Source organism: Leucoraja erinacea, chromosome 6, assembly GCF_028641065.1.
Source record: "Leucoraja erinacea ecotype New England chromosome 6, Leri_hhj_1, whole genome shotgun sequence".
Taxonomy (NCBI): domain Eukaryota; kingdom Metazoa; phylum Chordata; class Chondrichthyes; order Rajiformes; family Rajidae; genus Leucoraja; species Leucoraja erinaceus.
In genome coordinates, this window is record NC_073382.1 from 82,374,896 (window position 1) to 82,400,308 (window position 25,413).

The 25,413-nt window shown below is 46.0% G+C and overlaps 1 protein-coding gene across 1 annotated transcript in view; it reads left to right on the plus strand.

The window, feature by feature from the left end:
* LOC129698350 (F-box/WD repeat-containing protein 7-like) overlaps positions 1–25,413 on the plus strand; it is a 125,170-nt gene that overhangs the window by 71,505 nt on the left and 28,252 nt on the right. Inside the window, exon 4 of the mRNA XM_055637446.1 lies at positions 22,897–22,979. Coding sequence (XP_055493421.1) covers positions 22,897–22,979 — 83 coding nt within the window. The remainder of the gene's footprint in view (positions 1–22,896; positions 22,980–25,413) is intronic.

Below are 25,413 nucleotides of genomic sequence, written 5' to 3' on the forward strand. Positions count from 1 at the left end.
GTTTACGTGCAGAAGCCTTTGGATAAATGCTTGCACTTTATCCTATATGCTTCTCTTTTCTACTTTCTGTTCATGGGCACCTAAATCCTCGCATATTCGCTATATTTTAGTCTCTCCATTTAGAAAATGTTACTTTCCTATATGAAGTGAGCCTCTTCTGCTTGTACTCTGTGGCTGTGATGCTTGGTGACCTTTTGTTGCCACTCATCTCCTGTATTTGTCAATGCAAACTTTTGAAAGTAAAATTCAATGTCTTCATCAATTAAGTGAATAATAATGGTGAAAAAAGACTCAAGGTGCTGGAGTAACTCAGCGGGTCAGGCAGCATCTGTGGAGAACATGAATAGGTGACGTTTCACAGACTGCTGGAGTAACTCAGCGGGTCAGGCAGCATCTGTGGAGAACATGGATAGGTGACGTTTCACAGAGTGCTGGAGTAACTCAGCGGGTCAGGCAGCATCTGTGGGGAACATGGATAGGTGACGTTTCACAGAGTGCTGGAGTAACTCAGCGGGTCAGGCAGCATCTGTGGAGAACATGGATAGGTGATGTTTCACAGAGTGCTGTAGTAACTCAGCGGGTCAGGCAGCATCTGTGGAGAACATGAATAGGTGACGTTTCACAGAGTGCTGGAGTAACTCAGCGGGTCAGGCAGCACCTGTGGAGAACATGGATAGGTGACGTTTCACAGAGTGCTGGAGTAACTCAGCGGGTCAGGCAGCACTTGTGGAGAACATGGATAGGTGACGTTTCACAGAGTGCTGAAGTAACTCAGCATCTGAAACGTCACCTATCCATATACCCCAGAGATGCTGCCTGACCCGCTGAGTTACTCCAGCACTCTGTGTCTATCTTTGGTATAAACCGGCATCTGCAGTTCCTTGTTTTACAATAATCGTGAAAACTGAGTTTGAGGCAGATCCCACAAGCTTCCCCATAATTAATGCCACAATAACTGCTCTGTTGTTGCTTCTGATCAGTCTGTCAATGGCGGAACAGTTGTAGCTCTTTAATTGTGGGCCAATTATTGAATCTGGAGGATTTCAAGAAGGAGAACTAATTTTCATTTTTGTTACCAATTTTAATATCCTTGGGTGAGAATCATCAAATTCTTAGGGTGGACAAAAATGCTGGAGAAACTCAGCGAGTGAGGCAGCATCTGAAGGGTCTCGACCCGAAATGTCACCTATTTCCTTCGCTCCATAGATGCTGCCTCACCCGCTGAGTTTCTCCAGCATTTTGTGTACCTTTGATTTTTCCAGCATCTGCAGTTCCTTCTTAAAAATTCTTAGGGTCATGTATGAAGTTGTAACTGTGCCTCTACTATTTAGGTATTTTAGACTTTGGAGATGCAGCATTGTAACTGCCTGTCCATGTGACAAGCATTAGCACTATCCTACACACTGGGGACAATGTACATTTGCACCAAAGCCAATTAACCCACAAACCTGCATGTCTTTGGAGCATGGGAGTAAACCGGAGCACCCAGAGAAAACCCACGTGGTCACAGGCAGAACGTACAAACTCCGCATAGACAGCACCCGTAGTCAGGATGGAACCCGGGTTACTGACGCTGCAAGGCAGCAACTCTACCGCTACCCTCCAACGTTGATTTTTATCAACTAGTTTGGTAACAACTTATTGTCACAGGACAGAGTGAGCATTTATTTTAGACTCTCATTGTAATAGTGCCGTACAGCTTTGACATCATTTGAGATCTGCCTAAAACTAAAATTCTTCTGTCAAGAAAATAGGGAGAATTCGAAGAATGTTTCTTTTCTGCAGTTGGTTTTTCACAGTAATATGCTGACATCAGCATTCTGATTCGTTTTGTATCGGCTGCTATTCAGGGGCATGAGAATGAACGGTCTGCTCTTGCTCCATCACAAAGGGGCCTAAGTGAATAAGTCACACGCAGGTCATATCTTGCAGTAATTCAGGCTGCATCGCTTCAAATGCTCACTATTGGTAGATTTGACTAAGTTTACTAATAACACCACAAGGTAAGCAGATTCCAGTGTGTGAACGTGTCATGCCAGCAATGTGACCAGTATACCGTGTTCTCCCAGACCTACATGTTTACCGGAAGCACGTTTATTCTTGCTGTTCACAGGCTATTAAACTTCATTCATGGGTTCCTGTAACGTCTTTGTAAATGGCTAATGCTTCTAATATGACATTATGCTTGTTTTGGGAATACTGTCCCATGCATAGAAATACATCTTAATGGAGTTTATCGATTGCCTAAAAGATTCTGTTTCTCTCCTCCCTTCATTAAAATGTTTTATACATTTTGAATGAGATACATCTTAGTCTCTTTGAAAATAGAGACCTTTTAATATCTCTGGTATATCACACCAGATCCTAAACAGATAAAATACCGGTTAGATGATACTTGCAATCGAGGCAGCCTGTTAAAATCTACAGTATAGATCTGGGTCTTAAAAACTGCTGAGTACAGAATTCTAAATTGGTAACTGAACTGACGAAGAAGAAGCAACATTTCTTGAGTTTGGAGGGAGACTTGTCAAAGCAAAGATCTTTTCAGATGGAAGGGACGTGATCAAGCTGCACATGGCATGTCTGGTCCCTTCTGTTCAGAATCTATTTGGTCTCCACATGTTTACGTAGCTGGTTGAGTTGAGTTTCTCGTTGGTAATGATCTGGAGGGTGTTTATAGTGGGGATAGAAACATAGAAAATAGGCCATTCGGCCCTTCGAGCCTGCACTGCCATTCAATATGATCATGGCTGATCATCCAACTCAGTATCCCGTACCTGCCTTCTCTCCATACCACCCGGATTTAGCAGTGGTAATGGCACTCAATATTGAGGGTTAGTTTCTCTGGTTGGAGATGGTTGCTACTTGGTAGTTTTATGGTGTGAATGTTACTTGCCTGTCAGTCCATGATCGCATATTATAGCTAGGTAAATGGAATTGAAGGTAGACAAAAGTGCTGGAGAAACTCAGTGGGTGCGGCAGCATCTATGGAGCGAAGGAAATAGGCAACGTTTCGGGCCGAAGCCCTTCTTCAGACCAAAGATTATAGAGCAGAGCAAGATAGACCGCTCCTCCGAAACCCAATGGGCTGACGTGTAGTACGTCACGGCCGCCATTTGTTTATGCCAAACGCGACATCTTAGGTAGCGGGGACGGACTCCACAGTTATCAAATCTGCTCTTACATCAGGTCGCAGGGAAAAGCAAAGATACTAGAGGCTCCTCTAGTAGCTTTGGGGGAAGAGGACGTTTTCTCCACTCCTGAGTTGATCCAGGACTGATTCTCGGTCCCCCCGATACCAGATGAAGGCGGCCGGCGGGAGAGCCTCAAGCGTCTGCCCACCGTCGGCGCTCCCGAGGCAGCGGGCAATGCTCCTCTAGTATCTTTGGTGTAATCCGTTCCAAAAATTGATCTGCTCAATCATCTTTGGTGTAATTAGTGTTGTTGGGAAAAGTGTGTTATATATAATCGATCACTTCACATATTTAGTTAATATTATTGTAAATTTTATTAATAATATTGTAAATTGCAGCTCAATAAAATGGCGTCGTGTCATACCCATGTCATACTACGCTTTTTTCGCAGAGTGGCGCATCTTGCTCTGCTCTATAATCTTTGGTTCAGACTATGGAATTGCACATTGTTCCTTCCAGCTGCAAATATCCTCACCTCAAGCTCTGACGCCAGAAAGGTCATTGGTAAAACAGCTCGAAGTACTTGGCTCACGAACAATGCCCTGAGGACCACCTGCAGTAATACTGTGGGGCGGGAATGATTGACTGCTCTTAATCCGAGCCATTTTCCTTTGTTCAAGGTGTGACTGCAAGTATTGGATTGTTTTCCCATTGTTCCTTGACTTCAGTAGCACCAGGACTCCTTCATGTCGTTCTTGCCGTCAAGTCAATGCCGTGGTAAAAGCTAGCTTCTTTCAGCTTCGGACGATAGCTAAAATAAAACAATTCCTCCAGTTTGATGACCTGGAAAAGATCATCCACACATTCATCTCCTCCCGCCTAGATTACTGCAACTCCCTTTACACTGGCATCAGCCAATCTTCCCTGTCCCGCCTGCAACTGGTCCAAAACGCCGCAGTGAGACTCCTGACGGGCACCCGAAAAGGGACCACATCACCCCGATCCTGACCTCTCTCCACTGGCTCCTTGTGCGGTTCCGTATAAACTTGAAAATACTCCTCCATGTCTGCAAAGCCCTCAATGGGCTTGCCCCCACCTACATAAAAAGTCTTCTCACCCACCACACCACCTCCAGGCCCCACAGATCGGCCAACGTGGGGTTGCTGAATATCCCACGGTCTAGGCATAAGCTCAGGGGCGACCGCGCCTTTGTGGTTGCAGCCCCTAGACTGTGGAACAGCATCCCCCTTCCCATCAGAATTGCCCCCTCCATCGACTCTTTTAAGTCAAGACTAAAGACTTATTTATACTCCCAAGCCTTTCCTGACGTCCTCTGAGTGAGGGCTACATGTATATATGTATGTAGTCTGTTTTGTTGTGCTATTCCTATAACAAATGTAAAGCACTTTGGCCAACGAGAGTTGTTTTTTAAATGTGCTATATAAATAAATGTGACTTGACGACTTGACTTGATCCGATATTGCTGTGATATCAAGAGCAGCCACATGCACCACCCAAGGGTCTCGACGCCAAATGCCACCTATTTCCTTCGCTCCGTAGATGCTGCCTCACCCGCTGAGTTTCTCCAGCATTTTTGTCTCCCTTCAAATTTGTGGTAGTGATTTGTGAATTCCATGCGGGTGGATATCTGCTGCACAAATTGCTGGAACATGGCTGTGCAGTACATAGGGGCAATTGATTTTGTCTCTTGACGAAGGTGGCTCTCTGAAAGTTTTGCTGATTGAACCACATTTTCCTCCTGTGGTATTGTGCTTCACAAGTCAGTCAAAATCTATGTGCCGTACAGATGCACAATATCATCCACTAAAGAGCTGCAAAGAAATCTAAATTTGGACAGAAATGGTAACTGAAGTAGATAGGCAGCTTTGTAAACCATGGTTGTCATTTGCTATTAAGGTCTGATGCACATCAGAAAGCAGTTGAGCTTGAAGATTTATGATGCGTGCACTCTGGCCATCATTCCACACACTGGGTCATCTGTTGTACCCAGTGTAGCAGTAAATGGTCTGTAATAGTTGCAGCGTGAATAGTTGTGTGCGAAGGCTTGTTTCTTTTTCCACACTTCCTGTGTGCTGCTAAAAGAAGCCCCCCCACAAACACTGGTTGGTTGCAACGTTAAAATCCAGGATGAGATGGAGTACAGAATAGAGACCAAGAACCTTGTGTCGCTATTTTGAGGCCACTGCGTAGCTGTTAATTGCAGCAAGATGAGGAGTTTTGTCCCTGTGAAGCGGGAGGTGGGGTGAACACAAACCTGCCCTTGTCTTCCACTGTGCTGCTCCAGACATGGACTGTATCAGTTCATTGTCTAGACAGAGCAGCACTGTCTCCAGTGTGGTCCCTTCACACTGATGCAGTGGTCAGGAGAGCTGCCTTGTATTTATCTTGGACATCTGAAAAGATTTGCACATCCAGTAGGATTGTCACAAAATACTACAGCGGCCTTTGTAAAATATTGTGACAGGATGTATCTCAGGCCGGTGTGGCAGCTGCTCTGCTCTTGACCGCCTGAACCTGCAGATAGTGGTGAACACAAGCCACCCCATCACCTGCGATACCAGCATGGAAACCAGCCTTTCAGCCCGCCAGATACACGCCAGCCATCAATCACCCATTCACACTCATTCTATACTAGCCCACTTTCTCATCGCTTGGGGAGTCTGCATCCTGCGGGCATGAACATTGAATTCTCCCAATTTTGTTAGCCCTTGCTGTCTCCTCCCCTCCCTCAGCCCCCGGGCTGTCTCCTCCCATCACTCAGCCCTCGGGCTGTCTCCTCCCATCCCTCAGCCCTCGGGCTCCTCATCCCCCTTTTTCCTTTCTTCTCCCCACCACCCCCCATCAGTCTGAAGAAGGGTTTTGGCCCGAAACGTTGCCTATTTCCTTTGCTCCGTAGATCCTGCTGCACCCGCTGAGTTTCTCCAGCATTTTTGTGTACCTTCGATTTTCCAGCATCTGCAGTTCCTTCTTAAACACTTTCTCATCCATTCCTTTCAGACTAGGAGCCATTTACAGAGGCCAATTAATCTGCAAACACGCCACTGTGGGATGTGGGGGGAAATCAGTGGACCTGGGGGAATTCCCACGGTCAGAAGGAGAAGTTGCAAACTCCACACAGACAGCAGCCATGGTCAGGATTGAATCGTGGGTTTCTGGTGCTGTGAGGCATCAGCTCTACCAGCTGCACTACTGTGCCCATCTATCACTGTGTACACACTAGTGTGCGTGACAATAAACCCATCTGAACCTGAAGTGAGAGAACCATGTTGGTTTGGTTTTCCTCTGGGTGCTCCGGCTTTCTCCCACAACACATAAGACATGCATGTGGATTAATGAATGACTGCCCTAGTTGCCCTAAATTGCCCTAGAGCTGGGGGAAGAATTGGAGAGGCTGCCGTCCCATTCGCCATCAGTACACCTGCTGCAACGTGTACCATATAACCATGTAACCATATATAACCATATAACAATTACAGCACGGAAACAGGCCATCTCAGCCCTTCTAGTCCGTGCCGAACACTTATTCTCACCTAGTCCCATCTACCTGCACTCAGACCATAACCCTCCATTCCTTTCCCGTCCATATAACTATCCAATTTATTTTTAAATGATAAAATCGAACCTGCCTCCACCACCTCCACTGGAAGCTCATTCCACACAGCTACCACTCTCTGAGTAAAGAAGTTCCCCCTCATGTTACCCCTAAACATCTGTCCCTTAATTCTCAAGTCATGTCCTCTTGTTTGAATCTTTCCTACTCTCAGTGGGAAAAGCTTATCCACGTCAACTCTGTCTATCCCTCTCATCATTTTAAAGACCTCTATCAAGCCCCCCCCTTAACCTTCTGCGCTCCAAAGAATAAAGACCTAACTTCTTCAACCTTTCTCTGTACCATTCACACAACGCAGCAGATTACTTGGCTATCCATGTTCAGGTGATTTTGAACCCTTGCACAACTCTCTTTAGATTTTACGTTTAGACACGGCTAACACAAACTGACAGTGGCTGTGTCAAGCATCAAAACGTCTCCAGGTTGTATTTTGATTTGGGAGTTGTGGTCACAGTTTGGACAAAGTTAATTTAACATTACATTAGTCTCAATAACTGCCTTCCCATGAAAGTTTCACTGAGTTGAATTTATTTTGTCTAATGTAACAACAATGAAAATGTAATGAAGATTTCCAATTAGTGGTGTTTCACCTCTCTGGATTATCGAATGGGGTGCGGCAGCATAATAATGCTCAAGATTTCATAACTAACTCAACTAATGACTCTGGCCACAACACACATAACTAGTCAAGTCAAGTCAAGTTTATTCGTCACATACAGATACGAGATGTGCAGTGAAATGAAACGTGGCAATGCTCGCAGATTGTGCAAACAAACTACAAACAGAATGGAACAGAATCACATATTCACATATTACATAATTGTGGGAGAAGAAAAAGGAAAAAACAGCAATTTTAAAAAGACATCACACAACAGTAAATTGGTTCAGTAAAGTTAGTCCCTGGTGAGATAGGAGTTTACAGTCCTAATGGCCTCTGGGATGAAACTCCTTCTCATCCTCTCCGTTCTCACAGCATGGCAACAGAGGCGTTTGCCTGACTGTAGCAGCTGGAACAGTCCGTTGCTGGGGTGGAAGGGGTCTCCCATGATCTTGCTGGCTCTGGATTTGCACCTTCTGATGTATAGTTCCTGCAGGGGGGCGAGTGTAGTTCCCATAGTGCGTTCGGCTGAACGCAATACTCACTGCAGAGCCTTCTTGTCCTGGGCAGAGCAGTTCCCAAACCAAATCGTGATGTTTCCGGACAAGATGCTTTCCACAGCCGCTGAGTAGAAGCACTGAAGGATCCTCCGAGACACTCTGAATTTCCTCAATTGCCTGAGGTGGTAAAGGCGCTGCCTTGCCTTATGCCCCTGTCCCACTTAGGAAACCTCTGGCGACTTTGCGCCCCACCCAAGGTTTCCGTGCGGTTACCGGAGGTTGCAGGTGGTTGCCGGAGGCTGCAGGTAGTGGAAGCCGGTAGGGAGACTGACAAAAACCTCCAGGAACCGCACGGAAACCTTGGGTGGGGCGCAAAGTCTCCCGAGGTTTCTGTTCAGGTTTCCTAAGTGGGACGGGCATTACTCACCAGTGCTGCAGCGTGTGATGTCCATGTCAGATCCTCTGAGATGTGGACTCCCAGGTATTTGAAGCAGCTCACCCTATCCACAGTATCCCCATTTATCTTCAATGGTCTGTACGTCCTCGGATGATGTGCCCTCCTAAAGTCCACGATCAGCTCCTTAGTCAGCAACTAGTGACATACTAGTCATTAGAGCCACACTAATCATTTCTCAGGGGATGATGTGTTTGTGGATTAAAACATGACTGAATATACTGCTGAATGAACTTACCATGCTTGAGTGTGAGAATAATGTCAACTTGACTTGATTTATACATGCTTTGTGAAATTGGTCTGGGTTGTTGATATAGTCCATCTTGCATGAATTTACCGTGCTTGAGTATGAGAATAATATAGACTCGGATTTGGAGATGCTTTGTGAAGTTGGTCTGGGCTGTTGGTTTAGTCTATCACACTGCTACTCTTCAATTTGCACAGGTTGATTCCTGTAGTTGTAAAATATTGCGAATGTTGCATTGGCCAGTCCTAGATAATGTGATCATTTCTCATGAATTGTGCATTGCATCGCTTTTGATGTGAAGACTATCTTTGCCCCCCTCTTAATGTTGCTTTGAGCTGTGTTGGTGGAGGAGGGAGTGAGGGCAGAGAAATGAAGGCATACCCGGGGTATATACGTTCCCTTTGAAATGGATGTTGTTTGATCATTGCTCTGGTGCTTCTGCGCTGCCTTAGGCTGATCTATCTGGTGAATGGATAAGATCTTCCACAAGTAGTATTGATGCTTATTAATCACCTTGAGGTGTCTCTTTATGTTATTATTTTTTTTCTCAGCGCTTTGCATTAGAGCAGGGATTCTGATTCATAGTTTAATTTTGTATCCAGTATTGTATTGTGTGCAGGTGCAGGATTAATTACTATTAGAATGGATGTACATCATGGGATGAATGTTACACAAGTATTTGTCTCCATTCTCTGGTAACTTCTCCAATAAGTTCGGCATCTGGTTCTATCCCATGTAAATTAAAATCCTTGACTACGTTGCTTACAGAAGTATCATGCCAACATATTAGGTAGACAGAAATGCAGGAGTAACTCAGCGGGTAAGACAGCATCTATGGAGAGAAGGAATAGGCGACATTTCGGGTCGAGACCCTTCTTCAGACAGATGTGGGGGGGGGGAAGAAGAAAGGAAGAGGCGGAGGCAGTAGGCTTATGGGAGAGCTGGGAAGAGGGGAAGGAGGGAGAAAGCAGGGACTATCTGAAATTGGAGAAGTCAATGTTCATACCGCTGGGGTGTAAACTGCCCAAGCGAAATATGAGGTGCTGTAGCTCCAATTTGCGCTGGGCCTCACTCTGGCCATATAGGAGGCCCAGGACAGAAAGGCCGGATTCGGAATGGGAGGGGGAGTTGAAGTGCTGAGCCACCGGGAGATCAGGTTGGTTATTGCGGACCGAGCGGAGGTGTTGGGCGAAGCGATCGCCAAGCCTGCGCTTGGTCTCACCGATGTAGAGCAACTGACACCTAGAGCAGCGGATGCAATAGATGAGGTTGGAGGAGATGCAGGTGAACCTCTGCCTCACCTGGAAAGACGGCTTGGGTCCTTGGATGGAGTCAAGGGGGGAGGTAAAGTGACAAGTGTAGCATTTCCTGCGGTTGCAGGGGAAAGTACCAGGGGAGGGGGTGGTTTGGGTGGGAAGGGACGAATTGACCAGGGAGTTACGGAGGGAGCGGTCTCTGCGGAAAGCAGAAAGGGGAGGAGATGGGAAGATGTGGCCAGTAATGGGATCTCATTGGAGGTGACGAAAATGTCGGAAGATTATTTGTCGTATGTGACGGCTGATGGGGTGGAAGGTGAGGACAAGGGGGACTCTGCTCTTGTTACGAGTGGGGGGATGGGGAGCGAGAGCTATGGGGTACAGATGAGATCCTGGTGAGAGCCTCATTGTTAGTCGAAGAGGAACCCCCGTTCCCTAAAGAATGAGGATATCATCGATGCCCTGGTCTGGACCACCTCATCCTGGGTGTAGATGCGGCGTAGACGGAGGAATTGGGATTAGGGGATAGTCCTTACAGGAAGCAGGTTGAGAAGAAGTGTAGTCCAGATGGGAGTCAGTGGGTTTGTAGTAGATGTCGGTCAGCAGTCTGTTACCTGCGATGGAGATAGAACCATAGAAAATAGGTGCAGGAGGAGGCCATTTGGCCCCTTGAGCCAGCACCGCCATTCATTGTGATCATGGCTGATCGTCTCCAATCAATAACCCGTGCCTGCCTTCTCCCCATATCCCTTGATTCCACCAGCCCCTAGAGCTCTATCTAACTCTTAAATCCATCCACTGCCCTCTGTGGCAGGGAATTCCATAATTTCACAACTCTCTGGGTGAAAAAGTTTTTTCTCACCTCAGTCCTAAATGACCTCCCCTTTATTCTAAGACTGTGGCCCCTCTGGTTCTGGACTCGCCCAACATTGGGAACATTTTTCCTGCATCTAGCCTGTCCAGTCCTTTTATAATTTTATATGTTTTTATAAGATCCCCCACATCCTTCTAAACGCCAGTGAATACAAGCCTAGTCTTTTCAATCTTTCCTCATATGACAGTTCCGACATCCCAGGGATCACTCTCGTGAACCCACGCTGCACTGGCCTACTGCCAGATAGTGAGGTCTAGAAATGGGAGTGAGATGTCGGAAATGGTCCAGGTGTATTTGAGTGCCGGATGGAAGTTAGTGGTGAAATGGATGAAGTCAGTGAGTTCTGCATGGGTGCAGGAGGTAGTACCAAAGCAGTCTCCAATGTAGTGGAGGTAGAGTTCGGGGATAGGGTCACGGTACGCCTCGAACAAGGATTGTTCGACGTACCCTACAAAGAGGCAGGCATAGCTGGGGCCCATGCGTGTGCCCATAGCTACGCCTTGGATATGGAGGAAATGGGAGGAGTCAAAGGAAAGGTTGTTGGGGGTAAGTACCAGCTCCGCTAGGCGGAGGAGAGTATCGGTAGACGGGGATTGGTTGCTTCTGCGGCCGAGGAAGAAACGGAGGGCTTTAAGACCCTCCTGGTGGGGGATGGAGGTGTAGAGTGACTGAACATCCATGGTGAAGATGAGGGAGTGGGGGCTTGTAAAACGGAAGTCATGAAGGAGACTAAGAGCGTGTGAGGTGTCTTGAACATAGGTAGGGAGGGATTTGACCGGGGGGGATAGGATGGAGTCGAGGTATGTGGAAATAAATTCGCTAGGACATAAATATACTATGTATTATTTATAAATCTATTTCCCCTTTACTCTGCACGGACTCACTTTACACGTTTAAACCTCCATTTCAAATGTTCCTGCTCCTTGGTTTGTAGCTTTCCCTTCTTCCCCTAAACCTCTCCATGGTCAACATCGCAATCTCTGCGACGTCCACACTTCATAATGACAACCAAGGCAAAATTACTGCCCATATCAAGCTAGGCTGCATATATGGAGACACAAACACTTTCTCAGGTGCCGAAGAAAGTTAATCCATAGATGTACACTCTCAATGACATCACTATGAAGGAACCACAGTACACACAAAAGGCTGGAGTAACTCAGCGGGACAGGCAGCATCTCTGGAGAGAAGGAATGGGTGATGTTTCGGGGTCGAGACCCTTCTTCAGACTTCTTCACACACCATGAAGGAACCAGTTTAGTTTGCTGGTGACATGGATGCCTGGGAACATGAAGCTATGGATCATCTCCACAGCAGCTCTGTTGATGACGACAAGTTATCTTCAGCCCCTCGTTTCCTTAATTCAATGACTAACTCAAGTGGAGTTAATGTCAATATGTACAAGTTTGGTGAAGTACAGGTGTGATGAAGACCTTGCTTGTAACTGCATCGCAGGCACATAGTTGCTTCTTGCTGGGTTTTATTCATCATTACCTTTGCTCATCCGAGTTACCTCGTCTCCAGTCCATTATCCCAGGAGAGGCAGGCAAAGCGAATCCCCTGTTGAGAAATCTGATTGGTATAGGAGTTTATGGAGAGGTGAGACAATCTCTCCAACATTGGGCCACAGTTTAAGAATAAGGGGTCGGCCATTTAGGACTGAGAGGAGGAAAAACCTTTTCACCCAGAGAGTTGTGAATCTGTGGAATTCTCTGCCACAGAAGGCAGTGGAGGCCAATTCACTGGATGTTTTCAAGAGAGAGTTGGATTTAGCTCTTAGGGCTAACGGAATCAAGGGATATTGGGAAAAAGCAGGAACGGGGTACTGATTGGATGATCAGCCATGATCAGCCATGGCTTGAAGGGCCGAATGGCCTACTCCTGCGCCTATTTTTCCAAGTTTCTATGTTCTGTGTTTGTCTACAACTGACCTCACTTCTCTCCAGCTTCTCCATTGATTGTCCAGAATCATCCTCCTTTGTCTTCATTTCTAAGTGGCAGGAGATGACTGGGTTGGTTTTTGACAAATGTGACCATCTTCTCGCCTAACTCTGAATCTTGTCACAGCAAGTAATATAAAAGACGAGACTGTAGAAGATTCTAACTGTGAAAAAGGAAAATAATGGCAAAGTAAATAATGTGGGTCCCACTAACGTAATGCGGGATGAAATGTTACTGTGTTAAATAAATGTCGGTGATATGTCACTCGAGAAGACGGGGTGATTGGAATAGATATAGTAAGGATTCAAGGGTTTAGCTGTTAGAACGGTCATTAATGTCACGAAAGAGAGATTGTGGACTGAAAAATAAAAATCCCTGGGCTTGATAGCCAGTCGCTGCTCAAAAGAGATCTCAGGAGAGACGATAGAGAGCTGAAAAACCAGTTGGTTGTTGAGGATATGCTGGAATCTATTAAGAGCATTTGGAAAATCATAATATAATTAGGCAGTCAATTTGGTTTTATGAAAGGAAATCGTATTTAACTAATCTAATAGGTTTTGCCAATATGTGATGTAAATCAGGGGTTTCATAAAGCATTTGATAATGCTCTATACCAAAGGATATGCAATGAAATAAGGGCTCACAAGGCTTGGGGGTCTATACATTACTGCAGAGACGATTAACTAGACAGTCGGGATATTTTGATACCAGCGGTATGAATATTGACTTCTCCAAGTTAACACTTGCTTTCCCTCTCTTTCCATTGCCCCCTCCCCCATCCTAGTTCTCCAACTAGTCTGACTGTCCTCCTGATTAAATGTTATCTTTACCTGCCTTGTTGTTGCCTTCCTCCAGCTAACAATGATCTATTCCACATTTCCCTTCATCTTCGTCCCCTTTGATCTCTTGTTGTCGCACCTTACCCTTCTCTATCTCCGTCTCCCTCTCCCCTCCCTCTCAGTCTGAAGAAGGGTCTCGACCCAAAACGTCACCCATTCCTTTTATCCACCGGTCCCGGCTGAGTTAATCCAGCATTTTGTATCTATCTTTGATTTAACTCACCAATTCCATGGATATTTCACTTCTGGCAGTTCCTTTCAGCTGTGCTAAGTAAATATATTTATGATAAATAATTTGACAAATACCATGCCTGGTCAAGCTGAGTAATGGTTTGTGAATTGGTACAAATCGTGACTCCGACTCTGACTCTGGAGTTTCCCCGTGTATCAGTGAAATGTGAAGATCACAGCACTATTGTTCATTTCCTCCAGTCCGGGCAAGAGACGGACGATTCATCTGTGTTTATTAACTACGCATAATAAACCAGATTTCAGCCTAGTCAGTTCTCCAGGACAAGTGCACATGTCGGTAAATACACAACTGCTTTCAATGAATTCAACTTTCCAAACATTTGCTGCAGCAGCTATTTTTAAAGTTTATCTAAAACGTTAATTTTTGGGTTGATCATAGTGAGGCACGGCCATACTCAAATAGTTTCTATTTTAGTTTTTGGCTGCTTTGGATATCAGCTGTTCGTAAATAGTTAAACGTGAATGAAATAGCCCCCACGCTGCCCTCTCAACCTTTCTCACTGATGTCGTCGGATTCAAATTTATTGTCATTGTGCAGTGTACAGTACAGAGACAACGAAATGCAGTTAGCATCTCCCTAGAAGAGCGACATAGAATATGAGCAATAAATAAATATATTTACGTGCATACAGTCATAGTAGTGCGATAATTTTTTTCCTGGTGGAAGGAGTGTCCGGGGAGAGGGGGGGGGTACAGTGATTGGCAATCACCGAGGTACAGTGTTAAGTAATGTAACAGCCGCAGGGAAGAAGCTGTTCCTGGACCTGCTGGACCAGCAACGGAGAGACCTGTAGCACCTCCCGGATGGTAGGAGGGTAAACAGTCTATGGTTGGGGTGAGAGCAGTCCTTGGCGATGCTGAGCGCCCTTCGCAGACAACGCTTGCTTTGGACAGACTCAATGGCGGGGAGCGAGGAACCGGTGCTGCGTTGGGCAGTTTTCACCACCCTCTGCAATGCCTTCTGGTCGGAGACAGAGCAGTTGCCATACCATACTGTGATACAGTTGGTAAGGATGCTCTCGATGGTGCAGCGGTAGAGGTTCACCAGGATCTGAGGAGACAGGTGGACCTTCTTTAGTCTCCTCAGGTTACTCCAGTTAATTTGACATCTAACTTGATTCCTCTGTGCACTATTTCAAGGATTTAAAATAGTCAGCCACGCCACCACTTTCAAACTCAAGTCTGAAGAAGGGTTTTGGCCCGAAACGTCACCTATTTCCTTCGCTCCATAGATGCTGCTGCACCCGCTGGGTTTCTCCAGCATTTTTGTGCACCACTTTCAAATTGTCTCCTTCAAGGGTGTTTTTTCATTCAAGAAATGTAGCAGTAAACTGGATTTTATGTCTGCCTAATAGATTCATGTACTGAAGCAGTGAGGAGATAAACAACGTCAAATAGATTGAGTAGGAAGGAACTGCAGATGCTGGTTACACCCGGTTAGACACAAAAAGCTCAACAGGTCAGGCAGCATCTCTAGAGAGAAGGAATGGGTGACGTTTCGTGTCGAGACCCTTCTTCAGACTAGTTAGAGAAAAGAGAAACTAGAGATATAGATGATGATAGAGAGAGATCAAGAACAATGAATGAAATATATGCAAAAAATGTAAAGATGGTGAAGGAAACTGGCCAGAACCGCCATTCATTGTGATCATGGCTGATTGTCACTAATCAATAACCCATGCCTGCCTTCTCCCCATATCCCTTGACTCCACTAGCCCCTAGAGCTCCATGTAACTCTCTCTTAAATCCATCCAGTGACTTGGCCTCCACTGCCCTCTGTGGCAGGGAATTCCACAAATTCACAACTCTCTGGGTGAAAAAGTTTTTTCTCACCTCAGTCTTAAATGGCCTCCCTAAACTCCAGTGAATACAAGCCTAGTCTTTTCAATCTCTCCTCATATGACAGTCCCGCCATCCCAGGGATCAATCTCGTGAACCTAAGCTGCACTGCCTCAATCACAGGGATGTCCTTCCTCAAATTAGGAGACCAAAAACGCAATACTCCAGATGTGGTCTCACCAGAGCCCCATACATTACTCATGATCACCTTCCCCACAGACAACATGGACCTTTGTGGGCTACACCTTTCCTTGATCATCATTGCTGGCTTTGATTTGTCTTTTTGCATATCTTTCATTTGTTCTATGTATCTTTACATATCTCTGTTCCCTCTCCCCTGACTCTCAGTCTGAAGTAGAGTGTCGACCCGAAATGTCGTCTATTCCGAAACGTCACCCATTCCTTCTCTCCAGGGATGCTGCCTGTCCTGCTGAGATTACTCCAGCATTTTACTCATGTCAAGCTGCAGAAGGATCTTTGACCCTAAATGTCACATCATTGGGTGTGGGGGGGGGGGGGGACCCCGCCGTGAGGGGGGAGGGGTCTATTCCGAAGACCACTGGAGGACCCTCCAGCATTTTGTGTTGGGTGTGGGTTCGACTGACTGTCGTGAGGGGGGAGGGGAAGACCAATGCAGAATGGGGACCCGTAGTGGGTGGGGGGGGAGGGGGGGAGGGGAGAACTCCGTGCTTTGTAACGTTGTCAGTGCCGTAGGTGGCTGCTATTTGAATACATTGGGTATGATGCAAGCAAAGAATCTCACTGTGCCTAGTCACATGTAGCAGTAAAGTATTCCATTCCATTCCTTCTCTCCAGAGATGCTGCCTGTCCCGCTGAGTTACGCCAGCTTGTGTCTGTCCCCAGAGATGCTTCCTGTCTGGCTGAGCTACTCCAGCATTTTGTCTTTCTTCAGTGTAAACCAGCATTTGCAATTCCTTCCTAAACATAACTGTTGAAGAGTTTCCATCCATGGTGGGGGGGGGGGGGGTTTTTTGCTAATCTGATGCTATAACTTCATAAGTATCAATAAATATGGAAGGCTTTGTGGCCAGGTTTGCAGATGATACGAAAATAGGTGGCGGGGCAGGCAGTGTAGAGAAAGCAGGTCGGGAGAGTGTGCAGAGAAGTGACAGATGGAGCAGTGTAGCAAAGTGTGCAGTGGTGCATTTTGTTAGTAGGAATAAAGGTGTAGACTATTTTCTAAACGGGGAGAGAATCTAGAAATCAGAGGTGCAGAGGGACTTGTGAGTGCTGGTGTAGAATTCCCAAAAAGTTAATTTGCAAATCGAATTGGTAGTAAGGAAGGCAAACACAATGCTAGCATTTATTTCAAGAGAGCTAGCATTCAAAACCAGGCATGTAATGCTGAGGCTCTAAGGCGCTGCTCAGGCCGCATCTGGAGTAGTGTCAGCAACTTTGGCACCGTATCTGAGGAAGGAAGGTAGACACAAAGTGCTGGAGTAACTCAGCGGGACAGGCAGCATCTCTGGAGAGAAGGAATGGGTGACGTTTCAGGTCGACACTCTTAGTACTGGCTCTGGAGAGGGTCCAGAGAAGGTTTACAAGAATGATCCCAGGAATGAGGCGGGTAACATGTGATGAGCGTTTGACGGCACAGCCGGCTGTGAAGTCCATAAATTGATATTTTTAAGGTAGAAATAGCAAGATTCTTGATTAGTACAGGTGTCAGGAGTTATGGGTGTAAGGCAGGAGAATGGGGATAGAGGGAGTGAAAGAACAGCTATGATTGAATGGTGAAGTAGATTTGATGGACTGAATGGCCTAATTCTGCTTAAGAAAGAACTGCAGATGCTGGAAAAATCGAAGGCAGACAAAAATGCTGGAGAAACTCATCGGGTGAGGCAGCATCAATGGAGCGACGGAATAGGTGACGTTTCGGCTCGAGACCCATCTTCAGACTGATGTGGGGGTGAGGGGGGGAGGCGGGAAGAAGAAAGGAAGAGGCCGAGACAGTGGGCTGTGGGAACTGTCATTTATGACTTTATGATATGGGTCATGTACATGCAGATGAGAGGAGTTTATGCTTGTTCAGCACGAGCTGTGTGGGCATGTGTCTATGCCAGCCATCACGTCCTTGTGGGCATGTCAATGCCAGCCATCACATCCTTGTGGGCATGTCAATGCCAGCCATCACGTCCTGTCTATGCGATTCCATTTACTGGGATTTGGGCATTTCAAGAGCTGATCCATGTGTATGTTGAAAGAGAGAGTACCTGCTCTGCCACTTCCTCACCTCATACACTCCAGCTTGTAACAAATTCCCTCTGAACTACTTACTCCTCACTTTAAAGTTCGATGTTCTGATCTTAGACACCTCTGTATTGAAGGAATTACTAGACATCCATTCACAACACTCATCTCCATCTGAAGTATTGCCCCCTTATTCTGGAAGGTAACAACATTTCTTGGTATCCGTAGCATGAGAAGCAGCCTCTCAGCTTTTATCCTGTCATTCTGTGCCAGAATATTTCAATAAGACAACCTCTACTTCTTCTGTGCTCCAGGGAGTAAAGATTCAAACTTTTTTCACACATCAACCTCTTCATCCCAGTGGTCAACCTAGTGAACGTCTCTGTACCGTACTGCAAGAAGCCTGAGATGAAGCTGGGGAGGCAGCAGAAAGATCTTCCCTTATATCGGATGCTTGAATGATAAGCTGGGCCTGTTTCTCCTGGAGTGAAGGAGGCTGTGATGTGATGACATATCGGGTAGGGAGCCTGAATCAGTTTCCCATGGAGGGAATGTGAGAGGGAAGAGGGTGTGAAGGGTAAAGATGTTTTCTGGAATGAGCTACCAGAGGAGGTGGTGAAGGCAGGAGCAGGAACAACATTTAAGAGGCATCTGGGCAGGTTCTTGAATGTGTAAAACAGAGAGAGATATGGACTAAAGCAAGTGGGATTAGCATGGACAGCTAGAATGATCAACATAGACTTGTGTAATCTTTAAATCTTTGACCGCCGGACTGCGGCCTACACCAACCTAAAGCCGCGGTCTCCGGTGGGGAAGAGCCGACTCTGGACTTGCCTGGACTTTTACCTGCCTGTACATCTGGACGGCTGCAGAGGGCTGAGGTCCTGACCACGGGGGAAAATGGAGGAGGACTGGCCAATTGTTGTGCCTTCCACCACAGTGACGAATGCTGTGGTGGATGTTTGTGTTAAATTTTTATTGTGTATTGTGTGTTCTTTATCATTGTACCGCTGCTGGCAAATTCATTTCACTTGCACTTTCTGTGCAATGTGACGAATAACACCGTATTGTATTGTATTGTGTAATTGTTGTACCACTCTGACTTGCTGTACCTGCATGCTCACTTTGTGAATCATGTGCTGGGATTTCTCCTCACCCCACATGCAGTTACCTTGTAATGCAACATTTTGTTGTCTTGCTCGATTTAACTTACCATATTTCCCGGCAATGAAGACGCACCCCCATCTTGAGTTGCTAAATTTTGAAAAAAGTCTGGCGGGACAGGATCAAGGGTTTGGTTTAGTCCAGGAGTCGGCAACCCTTTTTGCATAGGCGCCAGGATCTGTGTTTGAGCGGATGGCAATTTGCAGTTTCCAGATCGCCTGTGTGCCTCGGGACTGGCTGCTGTTCCCAGATCCCTCGCGAGCCCCAGGACTAGCTGCAGTTCCCAGGTCGCCTGCGAGCCCCGGGACTAGCTGCAGTTCCTCTGTCTGGTCTAGGCGGCCGCTTGCAGCCAACCGAGCTACTGAGTGAGTTGCTGGCATGATCCCCGACCCCCTCCTTCTCAACGCTCCTGCCCTCCCCGCAACTTTACCCCGGCAACCAAGCCGTGCTGACCCGGGCCCGACTCCCCACACGCTGTGGAAGAAACTCTCCCCTCCACAGCAGTGCTGTCTTTTTACAGCCACTGTGCTGAGGGACAGCCAAGTCTATCTTTCTTGGCTAACAATCTAACCTTCCGCCTCCAAGACGCAGGTACATTTTTGGGCCTTATTTTAGGGTAAAAAATTGCGTCTTCATTGTCGGGAAATACGGTATTTCCATTCTATCAAAATGGATAACCTCACATTTTCCCACATATTTATTGCGCAAATTTTTCTCACTAATCTATCTATCTTTTTACAGTTCTTTGCATCTTCTTGCTAACCTGTCTATTTTGTATCATAAGCATGAAGCTGCAGCCCACTTAGACCTTTCATCCATGTCATCTTTACTGATAGTATTTGCTTGGGTCCAGAGGACTGATTCCTGTGGACCTCCGCTAGTTACAGATGGCCAATCAGAAAAATGACCCATTAATCGCGACGGGTTTGTGTTTCGGGTCAGTGGGGATTTTGTAGCAGAGTCCAAGATAGGATCGGCTACAATCCTGCTGATGATGCGTGTGGTCCATTGGCTCACTCACCTCCCATTACCCCATCTGTTATGAACTTCATTTGATTTCCAGATGTTTGAGGCAACTCGTGAATAATGTCAGAACATGCTCTTCACTAAATGTTCAAACCAAGTGTCAAGAGAGTCCAGAGTGTTTTATTGTCACGTGCCCCAGATAGAACAATGACAGTCTCACTTGCAGCAGCACAACACAATATGTGAACATAGTGCACTTTAAACAATGGAATAAACGAGAAAACAAAGTTTAGAGATAGTGTGGAAACAGGCCTTCGGCCCACCGAGACCGCATTGACCAGCGATCTCCGCACACTATCCTACACGCAAGAGACAATTTTACATTTATACCAAGTCAATTAACCTACACACCTGTGTACGTCTTTGGAGTGTGCGAGGAAACCAAAGATCTCAGAGTAAACCCGTGTGGAGAACATACGAACTCCGTACAGACAGCACCTGTAGTCGTAATTGAACCCGGGTCTCTGGGGCTGCAAGCACTGTAAGGCAGCAACTCTACCGCTGCGCCACCGTGCCGTGTAACATACAATTTTCTGTGTTCATGGCTCTCTTCAGTTTCCAAATGCTTCAGTCAATGGGTATTTGTTTAAAGCCGGTTGGTTGCTGCAATGTGGGGAAGTCTGGCAGGAAATGCACGAGTCACAAACATGTTTTGATGCTGTTTACAGTGTGAATGGTGTCAACTTGCAGACTGTTGCATGCAGAGCTCGTGGGCTAGAACGTTGCTGTGGGGACGGCATTCCTTTAAATCCTGCTTCAATATGTCGTACCCCACAAGACCAGAGACAAGGTGCGTGGGAAAACAACCAGGTGACTGTGTGACTTGTACATTAATTCGGTACATGTGACAATAAACTAACCTCGAAACCTTGATTCACCAACCGATACTTAACTGGTGTCGTGCCATATTAAACTTGAACTTGAAGCAGGCGTTTCAAATCCTGGCTTGGGTGTAGAAGGTATCGCAAATTGCAAAGCCTGGTTTAATATTATGTATTTAGCGTTTGTGATCATTTTAATTTTGTATGTCAGTTAGCTTTTTGCTGAAATGACATCTATAAAGGAGCAAGCATTATCTCCTTGTCGTCTATTCAGGTACAACATGACTCTTGACGGATTACGCTGTCACTATTTGTGCTGCACAATGCTTTCACAGCTTAAGTGCTCATTGTATTGAAACCTCTCAAGCTGACCACTTAAATCTAAGTGTGGATGCTGCCTCTGCTCCTAAGCTGCCTATTTTAGTCTTTGTACCATTCTTAGCTAACTTTTCAGTTGAATCTAGGCATCTCAACGGATGATATCATCCATAGATCTGGTGGCCTGATGTTCGCTGTATTAAATATCTATTCCACGTTGGCAAGTTTAAGGTGTGATTTGATCTAAAGTGGCAAGATGAATCCTTCTCCCTTAATTTAAAGCATTAAACATAATTAAATGTTTAAGAAGGAACTGCAGATGCTGGAAAAATCAACGGTAGACAAAAATGCTGGAGAAACTCAGTGGGTGAGGCAGCATCTATGGGGGCGAAGGAATAGGCGACGTTTCGGGTCGAGACATAATTCTTCAGGCATAATTAGATGGTTATTCCAGATCTTCTTGAAATAGAAACATAGAAAATAGGTGCAGGAGTAGGTCATTCGGCCCTTCGATACTCATCAGAACATAAACCAGCACAGCATTTGGAGGACTGCGTGCAGGTGTGGTCACCCCGTTACAGGAAGGATGCAGAGGTGGTTTACCAGATGCTGCCTGGATTAGAGGCTTTCAGCTACAGGGAGAGGTTGTGTAGACTTGGATTGTTTTCTCTGGAAGGTCAGAACTTAAGGGGAGACTTGATAGACGTCTATACAATAATTAGATGTTAGGATAGGGTAGACAGTCAGAACCTTTCCCCCAGGATGGAGATATCCAAGGCTAAAGGGCACAGCTATAATACCCGTGGTGGGGACCTGAAACTCTTTGCCAGTGGTGGTGGTGCAGGCAGATGAGATCATGTTCATAACTATCATAATCTGCCTCCATCACCACCACTCCTGGCGTATTGGATGTTCCAGACATCCACCACACTCCTTCTTTTAAACCTTGCCACTCTCACTTCAAGCTAAGCCCTCCAATTATTGACATTTACCATGGGAAAAAATATTCTGACTGTCCACCCTGTCTACGCCTCTCATCATCATTTTATAAACTTCCATCGGGATGTTCCAGGTAAAACAATTCAAGTTGTCCAACTACTTCTTGTGACATTCCATCTGCTTGAGATGCCACTTTCATGGAGTAATGGACTTGGACACCAAGATCCCTCTGTGAAGAATGCTGTTAAATCTTGCTACATGATGTATATTTCCCCCTTGCATTCAGTTTCATCCCCATTGCTTGCGATGAAACTCCATTTCACCACCCATTCATGTGGCGATCGATCTCTATCCCGCTGTATACTTTCTTCCTCGCTGTCTGTAACTCTAGCAATTTTGGTGGCACCCAAAGCGTTACCCATCCATGTTCTCTAGGGATACTGCTTGACCTGCTGAGTTACTCCAGCACTTTGTGTTTAACTTTAGTATAAACCAGCATCGGCAGTTCCTTCATACACACTTCTTAAAAATAGGACCTGCAATCCTAATGTCGGTGGTACATTTAAGAGCTACTTGTGGCCTTTGTTACTTTGTATTTAAAACATTAGTGTCACTGGTTGGTTACAGTTTAAAGCAATGAAGTCTGGATGGATGGTATTGGGAATCTTGTCTATGGTTGATGGGAGGGATTGATTCTTAGTCCTGTCGCTGTTTATTTGATTATCTGCCCGTTTCAGGATCACTGTGTCTCGCCAGAATCCTATTATTATCCTATTTCCTGTTGCTCCTTTGGTCTGACTACTGAACACAGCAGAGTTGATTAAATCTCAACATTATCTTTTCTCTTCACAGATGAAGCGAAAATCCGAGAATGGCCTTGACGTGCGATCATTGTCACCAGGAAAGAAATTGTGCAAAGGCTCAGAATACACCAGGTACTGATCAGATGAGACAAGTCTGTAGTCATATACAGGAGGGTGCAATGAAAGGGCTTGTTTACAAGAGTAAGCAGTATACATACGGCAATGAGGAATACAATAATAAATGCCAGTGCAAAACCGCAGAATGCTACAAGAATGTACAGTGCAATCTCCAGTGGTGCAAAATAAAGTTGAAGCACAAAATAGCACAACTGAGTTGGAACTGAGAACAAGAATGTGTGGCAGCACCTTTGGGAATGGGGTGTGAACAAGATGATTGGTTCAGGAGTCTGATAGCAGTGGTGATGAAGCTGTTACTAAGTCGGGATGTCTGAGCTTTCATGTCCCAGAAGGTAGAGAAAAGGGAATAGCCAGGGCAGCAAACATCCTGCCGTCTGTGATAGACTGGGCTGTGACCACCACTCTGCAGGTTCAGGTGGTCAAGAGCCAAGCAGTCGCTATCATCGCTGAGATGTGTCTGTAGTCAGAGGGTGGTCAATCTGTGGAATTCATGGCCACAGACGGCTATGGAGGCCAAGTCAGTGGATATATTTTTAAGGCAGATATAGATGCTTGATTGGTACGGTGTCAGAGGTTATGGGGAGAAGGCAGGAGAATGGGGTTAGGAGGGAGAGATAGATCAGCCATGATTGAATGGGCCGAATGGCCTAATGCTACTCCTATTCCATATGACCTTAGATGCATCCCGTCAGAATACTCTGTAGTGCATCTGTGGAAGTTCGAGAGAATCCTTATGGATGTTCCAAATCCTCTTGGGCATCTTAAAGTAAATGCACTGATGCTGAAAGGAAGAGATTGGATTGCCTGTGGAGCCTAGGAACTTGAAGCAGTCTACCATATTTACAGCAGCTCAGTTGACGAGGATAGAGTTATGTTCACCTCCTGGCTTCCTTAGGTCAAGAAACAATTCTATTGTCTTGCTGACATTACGGGCTAGTTTGTTGTTCTGACTTCATGACATCAGTTCCCAAATCTCTCTCCTGCATGTTGTTGAATAGTTACAGTGGCTGTACTTGGCCACTGAGTCGAGTGTAGAGCAGGGGGCTGAGGGGCACCTGTGTCAAGGGTCAGGGTGGAAGGACTGTCAGTCAGGATGTCCAGAGGCCAGTTGCAGAAGGAGATCCCACAGCACGGTCTGGGATTTTAGAGATGAGCTTGTTTGTTTGGTATTGAAGGCTGAGCTGTAGTCAGTGAATAGCATCCTGACAAAGGTGTTCTTATTGTCAAGATAGACAAAAATGCTGGAGAAACTCAGCGGGTGCGGCAGCATCTATGGAGCGAAGGAAATAGGCAACGTTTGGTACCAAAACCCTTCTTCAGACTGATGCAGGGTGGGGGAGCTGGAAGAAGAAAGGAAGAGGAGGAGCCAGAGGGCTGAGGGAGAGCTGAGAAGGGGAGGAGACAACAAGGGCTACTGGAAATTGGAGGTCAATGTTCAAGCCACTAGGGTGCAGACTGCCCAAGCGGAATATGAGGTGCTGCTCCTCCAGTTTCTGGTGGTGCTCACTCTGGCCATGGAGGAGGCCCAGGACAGAAAGGTCGGATTCGGAATGGGAGGGGGGGTTGAAGTGCTGAGCCACCGGGAGATCGGGTTGGTTAATGCGGACCGAGCGGAGGTGTTGGGCGAAACGATCGCCAAGCCTGCGCTTGGTCTCACCGATGTAGATCAGCTGACACCTAGAGCAGCGGATGCAACAGATGAGGTTGGGGTGGAACTAACTCCTGGGCGATAGTCATTGAGACGGGTGACTTTATTTTCTTTGGGGACTAGAATGATGGAGGGTTCCTTGAGGCAGTGGAGCAGTGGACTGCAGGGAGATATTGATGCTGGTGTGGAGTTGATTGGAGCATCATACCATGCAGCAGTTACATCAATGACCACTCAAACTTTCTCAATAGGCGTTCCTTATGGTGCTAAGAGTTTACTGCTTTGCATAATATCAAAGATCAAGAACAAATTGTTTACATAATCCTCATTGAAAAAATGACATTGGATTCCAGCCACATGTCATTTTGGAGTATAAAGCACCGCTAAAATCAATCGCTAATATGTCCGAAAACAGTATATCAAGATGTAATCTCCAATAATTAAACATTTAATACTAATAGCCTACTGTACATTCTACAAATGTGGATTCCCATTGTTAAAAGCTTGGCTTGTATTTAAATGTCTGTTCATGCATGTCAATATCTCCAAGCATTTCATACACTCAATAACTTAAGTATGGCAAAGATGACATGGTAAAATCTAGTCAGCTGTGTGTTATTAATTGTGTTGCCTACTGCTCTGTGGTGTTATTATGTGACTCGGGTAATTAGATTTCTACATGCCTGGCCGACCTTGCTGCTGCTGCACCCTGCTGTCACAGTTAGCAATGGCCCAGTGCACCGTGGCTCTGGGAAGGTGTTATTCGACTCAGCCAGTATC